This window comes from Alexandromys fortis, unplaced genomic scaffold (assembly GCF_014885135.2).
Source record: "Alexandromys fortis isolate MF-2015 unplaced genomic scaffold, M_Fortis_MF-2015_v1.1 scaffold_44, whole genome shotgun sequence".
Taxonomy (NCBI): Eukaryota; Metazoa; Chordata; class Mammalia; order Rodentia; family Cricetidae; genus Alexandromys; species Alexandromys fortis.
Window position 1 is genome coordinate 4751614 of NW_026067921.1, and position 16227 is coordinate 4767840.

Consider the following 16227-nt stretch of genomic DNA (forward strand, 5'->3'; position numbering starts at 1 on the left):
TAACCATTCTTAAGTGTACAGTTCTGTGGCTGTAAGAAATGTTTTGTACCTAAAAATATAGCCTACAGATTCGTATATATCACATTTTGCTTTTGCATTGGTTCTTCAGTGAACATTCAAATTGTGTCTTATTGCCTATTTTGAATAATGTTGCTATAAACTGTATATAAATATCTCAACTCTTGTTTACATTCCCCCTGCCCCTTTTTGTTTTATGTAGCTCAGGCTAGCTTGGACTCCTGATTCTCCCCATCTTCTGTGCTGCACTGTAGCCACGAGTTACCATGTCTGGCCTATTTCTTTTGGGTATATGTCCATAAGTAGAATTGGTGGTGTTAAGCATTTTCCTACCGACAAATCTCTCTGCTGATGCAATAATCCCGATCAGACCAAATCAGACCAAATTAAAAGATGCCCAGGTTTAATGAATGCCAGTGCCCCCGGGCAGCCCCCAGGAAAACACAGAAAGGAAAAAGGGGATGTTGAAGGAGCTTCGGGCTGCATTCCTCAACCCGGCTCCTGGCCGCCTGGCTAGCTTATACCCCGAAATAACAACACACAAACTGTATTCATTTAAACACTGCCTGGCCCATTTCTATTAATGTGTGTAGCACCGAGGTGCGCTTATCGGGAAGATTCTAGCCTACGTCCATCCTGGGTCAGAGCTTCATTGCGTCTGCCTGGGAGAGGGGAGCATGGCGTCTGAGCTCACTTCCTCTTCCTCCCAGCATTCTGTTCTGTTTACTCCACCCACCTATGTTCTAACCTATCAGGGCCAAGCAGTTTCTTTATTAATTAACCAATGACCTTCCTCCATCAAGGGGAGATCACGTATTCATTCTTGGGGTGGGGAGGGCAGTATAAATAGCCTGTGGAGTGGTCTTGACCTTCCACCAAACATTTTAGACTCCTTGTATATATGGATGTCAGGGGGCTGGGGTGAAGCCCCCAGCTAAACAGGGGCTGTTTTACATAATAATGGTCCCCTTTTTAAATTCCTGTCTCCATTCCATATAGATTTCAGTTTCTTGATATCCATAACAATACTAATATTCTATTTTCATTTTTGTTGACAAGGTATTTTTACTATGTAGCTAGCCCTGGCTAGCCTGGAACTCACTGTGTAGATCAGGTTGGCCTAGAACTCTTCTACCACAGAGATCAGCTTTCCTTGATGGGATTAAAACCATGCCTAGGTTTTTCTTTTTTGTTTTTTTAATTTTTCTATTAACCATCTAATGTCTGTCTCCTGGTTTTGATTATACTTGCCTATTATCAGCTATGTTGATTGTCTTTTCATGTTCATATTGTCCATTTGCTTTTCTTAGGTAAAGTCTTTGCCTGTTTTTTTTTTTTTTTTTTTTTAATACAATTTTTGTAAATCTCACTGTAGCCTGTATTGGCTTCTGCCTCCTTAGTTCTGGGATGTAGGTATTCTTTGTGTTTTCTGGATGGTAATACTTTTGCAGTTTTGGTTTCAAATATTTTCTTTGAATCTGTGAGTTTTATTTGAATTTGGTTTCAGTCCAGGGCTGATTGAATTCCTAACCCTATTGATTGAATTCCTAACCCTAACCCTGAGGCAAGGCAGAATAGTAGCATGGTGAGAGGATGTGGGAGGAGGAAGCTGTTTTTTGACTATCAGGAAGCCAGAGCAGCAAGAAGGGTCCTGCCACAGCCATCTCTCTGGAGCAGGGCCCCATGTGCTCCCAGTAGGCCCAGCCCTACACCCCCTTCAAGTGTTGTTGGGTTCTGACTCTTCAGAGATCGTCCACACCATCTCCCCAAGTGATGTCATGTTCTGACTCTGCAGGAGTCAACCCATTGATTATACAGAATTCTCAGAGCTACCTCTTCTCAAAGCCCATCAGTTGACAACTAGCCTAAATTCCTGAGCCTGTGGGAACTACTTCCTCTTTAAACCATAACAAATGCTTTCTGTTCTGTTCCAGATTTTGGTGTGAGTGCTTTTTTAGCTACTGGTGGTGATATTACCAGAAATAAAGTGAGGAAAACATTTGTTGGCACCCCTTGCTGGATGGCACCTGAAGTTATGGAGCAGGTACTGTGAGTTCTGTCTTTTTGAAATGGTTCAGGATTTTGTTAGGAATCCTCAATAGTGTTTATATTTATTCAATATACAAGGTTGGCTACATGAAATGTGTGTTTCTGTTGATTGGTTAAGGACTAGCTCTAAGGAAAGATAGTAGTATCTCAGTACAAAGCAAAAAATAAAGATTTTTACATAGGACACAAGAAACTCAAGACAATACCAAAGATAATTCAGGTAATAAAGGAATAAAAAATTTTTAAAAATGTGTAATCGTATAGACCAAATGAGCTAGTTGTTTAGCTTATAGTTTCCTTGCTGGGCTCTTCTCCATTTCCCATCTGTACATCAGACAGCCCACCGCAGTCTCTTGTCATCTGTCTCAGCTTATTGCAGCAGACTCTCTAAACCCAGTGCTCATTTCTCAGTACACCTCTTTTCTTTCTGCTGTAACTATTTACTTCTCCATTTTGCTTCTGCTTGTCAGGCTGCTCCTCTGGCCTCTAGGCCATCTACTCCTTTGTTTGTGTAAGTCAGGGTTTCTCTGTGTAGTCTGGCTGGCCTGGAACTTGCTTTGTGGATCAGGCTGACCTCAAACTCAGAGATCCTCCTGCCTCTAAAGGCATTCACCGTCAGACCTGGCTCTCTGTCTTCCTGAGTCTCCCAGTAGGATCTAGAGTACACATGTTATCCAAGTGCAGGCTGATACTGGAGGATCATGAGGTTGTGGCCAGTCTGGGCTTTATTCCTGGACACGTCTGAAAGAAAATATGGCATTGTTTGCTAGGGTCATTTTCTGGGTTCTTCTCTTCTTGAGTGTGTGTATTCATTCACTTGATGTTCTTACCAGTACTAGCACCTATAAAAGATTCCTAAATTATATGCAAACCAGCCTTCTTAAAGCTACAGGTAACTTTAACACTGTATGGAAGCTTTTCATGAATGTCATAGATGTCTTACTATCCAGCCTGTAGAAGGGCACTGCAGGCACACAGGGTTGTAAGAGATTGTATGCAGGAACAGAATGAACAAACACAGGCTGTGGAGAAAGGCTGGGGACAGGAGGAGGATATGGCAGGGGCTAAAGCTTCTTCTCAGTTAAGCAGGGGCTTCCCTTGATCTGTTTGGTAGAGAAGCATGTTGAAATAGGGAATATTGTCCATGGAGAGAACTTGCCTTTCTTTGCATCATTAGACCGCACACATATTGACCACTGAATTTAAGTTTTGATGGTGGCAATATAAATGAGAAGTTTGGCAGCCTGTTCATACTAATGACATAAAAAAAATCCACAATCTCCTTACAATATGTTTTTCTTTTTTTATTGCAGTAATAATGATAAAATACCTGGGCATTGTAGCACATTACTCTAACCCCATCACTCTGGAGATTGATGGCCTGACTAATGAGATCTTGTCTTAAAACAAAACAAAAGAAAAACCCCAGAAGGAGAGAGATAGGAAAGAAAGGGAATGAAAGGCAAGGAGGGGAAAAGAAGATAAAATAATGTTATAGAACACTTGGAAAATAAAAGACAGGATTGTGTAAAATCTTGGTTCCAATTTTGTCTTTTTTGTTTAGTTTTTGTTTGTTTTATAAATCGAGTATGCCTTCTGATTATATCATACTTAATGTTTCATATTTTTGTGTTTTACCATGAATATTTTCTGTATCTGCTCATAATTAACTATAACACCCTTTTAAGTGATTACTGTAGTTAATGTTTTCTGGTTTCAAGTCTATGGGCATGCTGTGGTAGTGCACCTCTACAGTCCCGGGTCTCAGGCTGGGGCAGGAGAGTCGGAAATCAAGGCTAGCCTGGGCTGCACAGGGAGACCTCTCAACCCCCTCCCCCCCCAAAAAAAAGTTTCAAAGTGTATAAACACTTTAATTTTTCATGGCATACTAGAAACTTTGGGAAAGTGTTTTAGTCTGGTTAAAGTATTAGTACATATTTCTCTCTCTCTGTCCCCCCCCCCTTCAGGTTCGAGGCTATGATTTTAAAGCTGATATCTGGAGTTTTGGAATCACAGCGATTGAACTTGCCACAGGGGCAGCTCCTTATCATAAATATCCACCAATGAAGGTGAGGCTCAAGTTTCAATTATTTTTCTGAAGACTATAGTTACTTTCATAGTTACTTTTCCTCTCATGACTTACCAAGCCATTTTTCATATAAGACTCCTTAGGGTAGGATAACTATTAAAACATTTAGCATATGTTTGTAGCTTGATGTTGTTCATGCTGGTTGTAATTCTAATTTTTATATATGTTTTGCCTCTTCTTTTCCCTGGACAATACTTGATATTTTTTTCTTATTGTGTATAGTTTTGTATTAGGCTTAGATCTCTCTTATTTAGACAAAATGGGGAGATGCTGTGGGAACTCCTTCAGCCAATAGCCTTTAAGATACTGGCCCACTTTGGACATGGTCTCATGTATTATAAATGCAGACATAAAGCGTGGGGTTGGGGCTCTTGGCTGCTGGATTCAGTTCCAGTTCCCAGTGCACACAGAGGACTGTGGATCGCTACTATTTCTGTGTGTTTACTGCTAGATAAATAAACCTTTGCTATACTCCATTCTGGGCTAGTGTGGACTCTTTTGTACACCAACATTTTTTAGAGCCTTTTTTTTCCCCTGTTAAATGTGCTTTGGTGTTTTGCCTGCATGTGTGTCTGTGTGAAAGCATTGGGTTCCCTAGAAGTGAAGTTACAGACAGTTAGAGGCACCATGTCAATTCTGGGAATTGAACCCTGGCCCTCTGAAAGAGCAGTCAGTGCTCCTGACTGCTGAGCTAGCTGTCTCTCCAAACCCTTTTTCTGAGCCTTTTATGTTTGCCAGTCATACCCATAGTCATTTATTTTCATAGATTTTTGTATGTGTGTTGTAGCAAAATATAATCTTTCCAATAAAATACCAACATAGCCATTTTTACTCTGTGTTGTGTAGGGATCAGATCCAGCATAAACCTTTTTGGATGTGCAGTTAAGTTACAGACATGTTCATGATGTGTTGCCTTCTTCCTCTCCAAACTCCTTTTTCTTTGAGTTCAGAGCCTTTGAACTCTTTTTATTTCGTTCTTCATAAAATATAGACGGAGTTGGTGAATTACAATCGTCTTGCTGTACTGTGAACACAAGAACTGCATTTTCGTGTCTGTTGATCTCTCTGTTCATCTGCCTTTTATAGTCTCTGGTACAGAATAACTAAGACTGTCAGTGACTGCAGGGGAGACAGGAAGAATGTGAACTAATGGTCTGTAGCTTTGTTACTGAAGTACAGTTGGTGATTTCTGTAATAGAAATTTCTTGAAGAAAAGGGGCCACACTACGAAAGTCAAGGAAGAACAAGCCAAGTAGTGGATGTGCTAATAAGGCCACACATGTATTTGCTGTTATGTTTTTATTTTTGTAGTAGGTTGGCAGTAGAAGAATTAGGGCTGGAGACATGAAGAAATAAAGGATTTTAACCAAAGAATATAATGGCAGTGTTGACAGTGGGTACTTGTGGGCAGGCAGGTTGGCTGGGATTCCATCATCTATAGCTCTTAACTAATGTCCAGTACACTTGAAAACCTTGGGTTCTAAACAGCCAGTCTATTTCTTGTTCTACTTGGTGTTGAGGTCTGGGTCTCACACTTGGTCAGCAAGTATATATAATACATATATAATTCATATAATCCCTCGAGCTATGTCCCTAACCCTTAAAATCCATCCTAGATGTTAATTTCTGTATGTGTGTGTGTACTTTGAGAGTACAGGTTTGCTCCTCAGCCACTCTTTACCTTGAATTCTGTTTCTCCCTGGACCTGGATCTTGGCAGTATGGCTGGACTGGCTGGCCAGCAAGCCCCAGGGGACCTCCCCTCCCCTAACTGGGACTATAGGCGTGAACAGCACCCAGCTTTTTTATGTGAACACTGCAGGGTTGAGCTTATGTTCTTATGAACAGTAAGCACTCTACCAGCTGAACCATCTCCAGCCCCTAGATGTCAACTTCTGGAAAGTAAAATATGCTTGTCTGTTGGGAAATTTTATCCATATTGAAAACTCCTTAGATGTTTTTACTGTATTGAAAACTTTTAGGTTTTGATGCTGACACTCCAGAATGATCCTCCCTCTTTGGAAACTGGCGTTCAAGATAAAGAAATGCTGAAAAAATACGGAAAATCATTTAGAAAAATGATTTCACTGTGCCTTCAAAAGGATCCAGAAAAAAGGTAAAATATTAGATAAATGTGATGTGTCTGTTTGATACATAAACACTGTGGGAAGTCCTAAATTTTATATGCATATACATGGGATTATATGTGTATTCTTAAAATGAATGAAATACAAACTTTGGAAACACTTATAAAGGCCATTTACAAAATTGGAAGGGCCCGAGTTGATTTCTGTGTTCTTTTAATTATATGGTATATCTAAGTTGTCCAGATATATCTTAAAACTATGAAATTATATATTATGAATTCTGTATTAGTAAAATGCCATGTTAATGGAAAAGTTTTTCTTTGTTCAAAAAAAAAAAAAAGAAAGTAAATGAAATTTATGCGCGGGCATTGCTGAAGCATGCATAGGCATGTCTGTATTGGGTTGCATGGTCTTAGTTGATGAGTGCGACTGCCCAGGTCTCTTCTCTTCTCTTTTCTCAGCTTGCACTTATAACTGCCATTTTACAATTGATAACAAAAGAACTATAACGTAACACATTTATATTTCATGACATTTATATTTTATTTATAGTTCAATAATTGTACATTCCATGTTGAAAAGACTTTAATGGTAAACAAAATTTCAAATAGTTTCCTTATCAGCTGTAGACATATTCAGTGGTAAGCAGCAGGTTCTTAAATAAGAGTATTTAGTGTGTGTGTTGCTCTTGAACAGTGTTTGTAGGCGAGATCACTGAGTGGAACCTTCTATTTTTAGGGTCACTCAGACCTCTAATCTTAGAGGTAGAACTTGAGTCTGAGCTCATCATTTGTAATTTGGGGCTGCATCTCTACTGTGTCTTAGTTTCTGTTTTGTGTGTATACATCAGCTTCCCACATCCTCCCATGGATCCAAGTACTCTGATCAGATTATATCAGTACTCAGCATCATCAACCTTTCCTTGGCCCTCATTCCCTGAGCAACAGAATTGGCATGATAGCAGCTGCTGTAGTTAAGCTAGAGGTGGTATAAAGTGCGAGGGTTTTATGGGTTCTACGCAGATATTCTTCCATTTAAATACAAGGGATTGAGCATCAGAGTTTTGGCAAAGGGAAACAATTTTCTGGAACCAGTTCTCCTGGGATACCCGAGACTACTGTATATTCCACTGTGTTTCTTAGTACTAAAAGTTGTTTAATTTTGTTTTCTCTAAAGGTTGACAAAGGTCTTTGTCATCCTTGATAATGTGTCTAGTATATGTAATGGGGGTTCAGAATTTATTGTTGGAAATATTGGAAAGGGTAAGAAAAATAGGCAGCAAAGTTTCTGTTTCTCAGCAGTGGCTAAAATTGATAGGGAATACCTTTGTTTCCACCAAGTTATCTGACAAAAAGGACAAATTCCTTTGTTACAAATACATAGAAGCAACAGATAAAAATCCATCAAACTTAAAGATTCTTAGATGCGAGAAATAGTGAAAAATCCATAAATTACAAAGAATCCTGAGCTAATCTTGTGGCCACCACCAGTGGAACACTACTCAATCTAGGATCCTACTAAGTTGGATTTCTTAATCTGGTGCTGACTTTCGGAATTGGGACTTTGATTCCACCTGATGGAGATCTTCAGCTGAGCTCCTATTTAGAGACAGGACCATCAGAAAACATTTTCCTCCTTCTTTTTTATAAATTATTTTTAATTTGTGTGTGTATGTGTGCGCACGCATGCGTGTGCTTGCCTCTATTTATGTATGTACACCATATACACACAAGAAGCCTCCTTCCCTTTTTAATGAGATGATAAACAGAATGAAAACTGTTTGTCATTAGCAAGAGGCAGCAGCATCTCTCCTCATTGTTTGACTTTTCTTTCTGCAGGTTGAGAGTCTGAGTTTGTCCTCTCCACATTGAATGCATACTCCACACCTCGTAGGGCTTAAGCATTGTGAGGCAGCTTCATTTGTGGCTGCAGGGGTCTTAGAAGTGCTCTCAGAGAAAACCTGCAAATCCGGATCTCATGACTCCTGGGAGCAACATTCCCCTTAATGGAATTCAAACGAAGCACACATGGTGACACTATACAATGGCAGACACGGTAGCATTAGTTCTTCAGGAAATTTGGATCATGCAGTGGTAGCTGAAAAGATTATAAATCTTTGAATTTATTAAAATCATAAATCAAAATCATAGGAAAAGTCTATGACTCTTTAGAACTTCAGCATGGAAAGATTCAATTAAAAATATAAAACAGTAGATGCCTCTTGTATGGGCTGGACTGTAATATGCTCCTAACCGAATAAAGTGTGAAGAAAGATCCACCAAGCAATCAAGGTAACAGCATAATGAACCTCCAGAAGTGACCCACTGAGAAAGGCGCGCTGCCTGTGACGCTTTCTTCACCCAGTTCATAATTGCCGTTTAAAATGAGAAAGCAGTAGAGAGCTCCAAACTGAGAAATATGCCATAGAATCTCTGACCTTATTTGTCAGAAGTATTAAGCAAAGAAGAAACTGAAAAACATGACTGAATTGAACACATTGATTAGACATGGAGAATAGACGTGACAGGCTATGCCACAGGTGCTTTGACACAAAAGGGGCCCATAGGAAACTGAAGAAATCCAAATAAAATCTGTTGTTTCTAGTTAGAAAGATTGTACTAGTGTTAATGATTTGGTTAAGGAGCTAGTGAAGGATATGAAGGAATAGTGTGCTATGTCAAAACTGTCTCTATTTATCTGTCTATCTAAAAAAATCTCTGGGAAGTATAGAAAATGTATTCCAGTTTGAAAACTAGAATTAAATGTTGTTTAAGATCAAATAACATAAAACGTAACCCTTTATAAACCCATTAAACATAAGAAATTAAAGAAAACAATAAACAGCTACTGACTTATTAAGTACCAGGCACTGTCATAAAGCACCAGTTCCATCTCATTTGATTCTCACATTAATCTTACCAGGACAGCACTTTTTGTTTCTCTATTTTACAAATGAAGAAACAAAAATCAGAGGTTGATTAGCTTTGTGCAAAGTCATACCTGTAATAAGTGGGATGTCCAGTCTGTATTTACACAAATACTTGCATGCACTTTGTGGACTTATCAAGGAGACACTGGTCAGAATGGAGGAGAAGTGATATTTAAATAACAACTGAAATAAGCCTGTGTTAGCACAGACTTACGATCCTAGCACTTGGGTAGGACGAGGAGGAGCAGAAGTTATATAGCGGTCATCTGTGGCTATTCAGCCAAGTTTGAGGGCAGCCTTGGTTACATGAAACTTAAAAAAACAATGGAAAGACGACAAGACTGCAGACTTTCCAGTTCTGAAGCCTTGAATACTCATACTAAAGAACCACTTGCTTCAAATTCCAAACAGTATGTCTTCTCCCCACTGTGTATCCGTGAATGTAATATCAGTAATCCCCTACTGAGGAACTGCAGGCCCCCTCCTCCAGTCATGTGAATGTGGCCAAAACATAGAGAAGTAATACCGAGGGAGAACAGCTACCAGCTCCCCAGCTAGTCAGGTTCTCTTATTCAAGACTGAGCATGAAATTAAGGGGTTTTTATTTTGTATTTTTGTATAATTGAGTCTTAGTCACATCCTTTGATTTTACTCTTCCACAAGTTGTTCTTTAGGAAAAAGGAAATGGACCTACAAGAAAGAAATGAATACTAAGATGCCGTCCTTGGCAAAGAAGGCATTGAAACACTGAAATCTTTCCCAGATGAAGAGTGGCACTGTGATTTCAGTTTACATAGCATCTGTCATTTGTTCTCAGTCTGCATTAATCTGAGGCTTTGGTTCTCAAGATTAAAATTTACTTTGGAACTACCTAGGAAGGTTTAAGAACTACCCCTACCTTGGTCTCACTCCCAAATATGCTTTATATGGTGAGAGAAAGCCTGGTGTGGGGGTTTGAAAACACCTCCCCTATGTTCTGGTACCTAGCAGTGTGTAAGACTGAGGTATTCAGAGGTAAATGCTTGCCAGAGTTGTATAACATCTTGTCCAAGCTTCCATCCTCAGCAGTGGGGTAAAATAAGACAGAACAAAAGCTGCTCTTAGCATTTGGATAGATATCTCTAAAAAAAGCATTGTATAGCATTACATGGTAAGTATGTGGTAACGTTAGGTGTGGTCTTTGAAGAGTAAATTCTTTATTCTTAGTGATCTTCTTTTAAAAGCTTGTAAAGTTGATAATGAAAAATTTATTCCAAGCAAGATTATCTATAACTGAACTCAACTGAATTTGGGTTAAATTTTAAAAATATACTTAATACTTTTCCTATTTTTTTTAAAAGGGAAATTGAGCAATGTCTAAAAATCTATTGCTGCCTTAAATTGAAACCTGTTGGGCTGCTATGTAGTAAGAACAAAAATGTTTGTTTTTTCTTTTTCCAGTTTAAATGCATTTTTTTTTAGATTTTATTTATTATGTATACAGCATTCTGTGTGTCTATAGGCTGGAAGAGGACACCAGATCTCATTTTGGATGGTTGTAAGCCACCATGTGGTTGCTGGGAATTGAACTCAGGACCTTTGGAAGAGCAGCCAGTGCTCTTAACCTCTGAGCCATCTCTCCAGCCCCACATTGAACATTTCTTGAAAGAACTTTGCTGATTATAGATTTTCTTAAATTTCTTTGCTTCATCTTTGAAGGATAATNTTGTAAGCCACCATGTGGTTGCTGGGAATTGAACTCAGGACCTTTGGAAGAGCAGCCAGTGCTCTTAACCTCTGAGCCATCTCTCCAGCCCTTTAAATGTATTTTTATGCTTTGCTAAAACTTGTAGTTATTGTCTAACTCCCCGAAAATGATTTTGCTAAGTAGGAAACATTGGACATTCCTAAGAATTGTCTTCTAGAAACAGTTTTTACTGACGACTTTCCAGAGATTCTGCAGTTGTCATCAGCACATTTCTGTTTGAGTCTTTGTTCTACTCAGTGTCCTGCACCAGGGTTATCCTACTTTCTGTTTTTCAGCAGGTGAGGAAAGCGACCTCTACCAAGGAACTTTTAGGTTGCTGCTCAGGAAAAAGGTTCTCATTTTTGAAGACAGAAATTCACACTGTGCTTGAAAACTAAAAGCTCTCTTTTCTCCTGTAGGCCAACAGCGGCAGAACTATTGAGGCACAAGTTTTTCCAGAAAGCAAAGGTAGGCAGTCCAGCTTTTGAGTATATGCGTTCATATGATAATCGTCTGTCCACTGTTTATAAGTTGCGTTTTTTTAAGATGATTACATTTGAAGAAATAACAGATAAGTAGATTAGGTAAAATAGACAAAATAATGACTGAAGGTATCATGTATACAGTCTTTGGTAAATAAGATAACTTGCTTTGGGAAGCTGGAATGAAATGCTTTCCACATACGCATGAAGAAGCATCCTTGATCCCCAGACCCATAACAGAAGCTAGTTGTAGAGACTTGGCTTATAATTCCTCTAGAATTGGGGAAGTGGAGACAGTGTGTAGACAGAGTTGTCTTTTCTCAAATTACCATGCAGAAGCTTATATCACTTATAAGTGTTTAGTTGATAGCTCAGGCTTATTATTTATTAGCTCTTACATTTAAATCAATCCATTTCTAATAATCTGCATTCTGGCTCATTTTTCTACACCTCCTGCTTGCTCAGCTACACACTGGTGTCTCCTTACTCTGCCTACTTTCTTCTTGTCATTCTCAGTTTGGCTTTCCTGCCTAACTTTCTGCCCAGTAGGCATTTTAGTAACCAGGGAGAGTAATGCATATTCATAGTGTAGAATTCATGCCACAACAACAGGTAGAGCTCTTTGACTAGTAAGATTAGGCTAATTGGTAAGCCTCAAGTCTCAATGAGAGATCCTATCTTTCCTTTGTTGGTTTTCAAGATAGGATTTCTCTGTGTAGCATCTCTGACTATTCTGGAACTAGCTCAGTACACCAGGCTGGCCTTGAACTCACAGAGATCAGCCTGCCTCTGCCTCCCAAGTATTGGAATTAAAGGCGTGTGTACCACTAAACAAGGTGGATACTGGGCATAATACACACACGTGTACATACATCTGCATACACATGAACAGTTTTCTTTCCTGTTGTAAAAACAATCTGTGAACAATTGAACTCTCCTTTTAAGGCTTAGTTCCTGAACTGATAAATGCCCCCTATCCCAGCCATAATGCATTAGTGTGTTTGGAAATGCAGGGTCAACAAAGGACATCCAGTATAAAAGCCTTCAGAGTGAAAAGATGAGAGCCTCCCCATCTCTTCACTGAACAGTTCTTTATCATATATTGTGATTGACATTTCTGTGTCAGTGTGTGGTTCAGTAAAAAGTTCTGATAATCGAGTTTCTGAGACTGACTTTTATTTTCCAGAATAAAGAGTTTCTTCAAGAAAAAATACTACAGAGAGCACCTACCATTTCTGAAAGATCTAAAAAGGTGAGTGGGTGTGTGTGGGTTTAATTCAGTTTTCTTAGGTTGCTTAGAATAGATTTGCAGGGCTTTTTTGTTGTTTGTTTTGCATTTTTAGCGTGGGTGCTGTTCTGTTCATAGGAATGAGGAGTCTTCATTTTTAGCCCTTTAAAAGCATTTTATGTGCTCAGTCAGCACATACCTGTCAGCTACATGCTTAGGTGTTACTTCACTGTCTCTTAGAAAACAAGGGGCTGGATGGCAGTTGTGAGTCATTTCTAACCCCTGTTGATGACTGTATCCAGCTGTCCAGAGTGAGGTGGGGACTTTGCATAGCACTTCAAGCTTGGGGTATAAGTCATATTATCTCCTAGCTTTAGACATGTTATAGCAAAGCACTGTGTGTGTGTGTGTGTGTGTGTGTGTGTGTGTGTGTGTGTGTGTGTGTGTTATTTCTAAGAACTTATTAAAGTCCTAGTTTGGGCAAAATTGATGTTTGCCATCTCACCATGAAAAAAGTCCCCCATTTCCTTACTCCTCTCCCCTTAAAAAGAAACTTAGCACATGTGAAGAAATGCTGTCCCATGGATTTTGGTTGATGATGAGCTAAAGGGAGAATAGGGTCCTCTGTTCCATGTGGAATAGTAGAAGGCCTTTCTGGAAATGAGGGTCATTCTGGTAGATGGGGTAGTAGAAGGCCTGTCTGGGAGGTTAGGACTATTCTGGTAGAAACTTACAGTTTACTGCTTGAGATGTCTGCCATTATTCAGAAGGTTTTGCTTTAAAGGAAAAAGGTTATATGTCAGGTGGTGGTGGTGCATGCCTTTAATCCAAGCACTCAGACGGCAGAGGCAGGTAGATCTCTCTGAGTTCCAGGTCAGCCAGGGCTACACAGAGAAAGCCCTGTGTGTGTGTGGGGGGAGGGGGCAGGGGGTAGGTGAGTGGAGTGCAGGCAGGGAAACTAGCCTAAAGGTCTCCATTTTCTTCTTGGAACACTTTGTTCCTAAGAAGCTAGCCTTTTCTTCTCCAATATTAAAATCACACTGTCCTTCTATTTTCACTTGCTATTCATTTTCCTGGTATATTTTTTCCCCTTTTATTTATCAGCTGCTGTCGCTTATCAGAATCACAGAGGTTTTAGAGCACAGTTAATCACAGATGACTGAAGTCGAATGTCTGGGGAATGGGAAGGTTCTTTGCATGGCTGACCACATGGGGGAGCACTGTTCATTGTCCTGATCACTTTAGGCATTAGTGTAGCACTTCCTCAACCACACTTCCGGACCGCCCCATAGTTTTCTGTTCCTCCCTGTTCTGCTTTACTTTGAAGAGCTCATCACCGTCTGCCGTGTGACGACAGCCTTTCTACACTACCAGAACAAACGCTGTGTTCACTGCTTTGTTTTAGTAGGCCTTTGTACACTGTAACATTCGGAAATAATAATTTGAATGCAGTTTAAAATCTCTGTGCTTGTAATTGCAGTAAATCCTAATTGAAATTGCTCAGTGTCTGTGGTGCAATTTCTTTAAGATCGGTGGGCCTCAAAGGACTGCACAGGACAGGTTTCATAGCATATCCCTGTAACAAAACACTTGTAGTATTTTGGAGGCTGAAACAAAAGGATTGTAAGTGTGAAGCTAGCCTGGGCAGTGTTGTGAGAAGCTGTCTCAAAATTAAATTCTGAAGTTGGGATGCATGAAAGCATGAGTTCACATCTCCAGAACGCGCAGAAAAGGCCAGACATGGGAGAGAGAGCAGCCTGTAACTCTGCCTGGGGAGTGAGCGCATGGAGACAGATGGATCCCTGAAGCTCACTGGTTACTCAGCAGCCTGGGCAAATTGACAATCTTCTTTCAGGGACCTTGTCTTATAAAGTAAAGGGGAGGTGCTGGAGAGAGGACCGTGGGTAAGAGCACTTGTTGCTCTTGCAGAGGTCTTGGATCCTATTCTCAGCACTCACATGGTGACTCACAACCATCTGCAATTCCACTTCCTAGGGGACTGTGCTCTCTTTTGGTCTCCATGGGCACCATAGTATGCACATGGTGCACATACATCCAAGAAAAACATACATAAAGTAGAATAAATAAACTTAAAAATGTAAATGGAAGGACAATTGAGGAAAGATAACCCCTTATGATGATCTTGGGTTCTTACATGCTCACGAACACATACATATATTCATAATTTCACATGTACCTTCCATAAGCATGTACACATACACTGTCACAGCTATAATTTGATGGCAGAATACTTTTCTAGTAAGTCTGAGGCCTTGAATTCAATCCACAGTACTTCAAAACAAAACCCATAAAATTGGGCTAAAAGCAGGAGGGTTAGTTGAAAATTAGATTCTACCTACCTTTTATTCCATGTTGTACGCTGGAAGATGAGAAATTTATTTTGCAGAAAGAGCAAAAATGCTATCTAACCAAAGGACAAGTCTGGTAAGATGGCTCAGCAGGTAAAGAAGACCTCCAGAAACCACATTGTAGGAGAGAAACCAACTCTTCCAGAAGAAAGAGAGGGGGAACTGACCTCTGTGAACATACACACTCTTTCTCTAAATAAATGCTAATAAAAAGATTGAGAATTCCTACAATTCAGTAAGTAACAAACAAACCCAATTTTTATTATGAGTAAAAGGTGGACTATAAAATGTTCCAAAGAATATGCACAAATGACCAGTAAGTCTGCAAAAAAGATGCCCACTCTAATTTGTAGCCAAAGAAATTAAAGTAACAAGGAGTTAATCTTTCATACCCAGTAATATGTCCACCATAAACAAGACTGTAATTGTTGGTAAGGATCTGTAGAAATTGTAGCCTTTGACCTTGCTGATTAGAATGTAAATGATGCAGCTGCTTTGAAAACCGCTTGACACTTTCTGTAGTGGCTGAACAGGGCACCCTGTGACCTCCTGTGCACACTCAGGGATGTTGGAAGCGTGTTCAAGAAGCTTGCAGCATTCATAATAATCCCAAAGTACAAAACATTCATGAGCCAATGAACAGTTGTGTAATATATGTTGTGTCCATAGCAATGAAACATTATTTGCTAATAAAGAATGAAGTACAGATGCTGTTCTACTGATAGTGGGTCAACTCATGATTTTGTGAGAAAACAGCAGGCATTTGGTAGCAGCCTTGCTTTGATGCCAGAGTTAGTAGCATGCTTCTAACCTGAAGCTTGATGCAGTGTGATCACTTGAGCTCAAGAGGTTTGAGACTAGATTGGACAATGTAGTGATACCTCATCTAAAAAACTAGAAGGAAAGAAGGGTAGAATAGGGAGGGGAGGAGATGAACAATCACCACCCTACAAACATTTCCTGGGCCAGCAATATGCAGTCCATGCTCCCTAGAGAGGCTGGCAGCTACGTTACTTGGAGCTTACCATTGGTAAGCTGTGCTGCTTGCTAGGGTAGGTGGATTAAATGTATTTTCAACTTCACACATATGCACGCATGTGTGTGTGTGTGTGTGTGTGTGTGTGTGTGAATTAATATATATATATATAGTATGAATCCCAGTTGGAAGTTGAGGAGCATGCTGTAACATAAAATAAACCTTTAAGACATGTACGTTAAAGAAATCAGTTATTCAATAGTGCGAAGTATATG

General features: G+C 39.7%; 1 protein-coding gene across 2 annotated transcripts in view; it reads left to right on the plus strand.

Annotated features, from left to right (window-relative positions):
* The window catches only part of Oxsr1 (oxidative stress responsive kinase 1), a 94586-nt gene that overhangs the window by 61260 nt on the left and 17099 nt on the right, over positions 1–16227 (plus strand). For both annotated transcript variants that reach the window (XM_050141519.1, XM_050141520.1), the window contains exons 6-10: positions 1953–2062; positions 4035–4136; positions 6138–6271; positions 11317–11365; positions 12566–12631. In XM_050141519.1, the coding sequence (XP_049997476.1) occupies positions 1953–2062; positions 4035–4136; positions 6138–6271; positions 11317–11365; positions 12566–12631 (461 nt within the window). The remainder of the gene's footprint in view (positions 1–1952; positions 2063–4034; positions 4137–6137; positions 6272–11316; positions 11366–12565; positions 12632–16227) is intronic.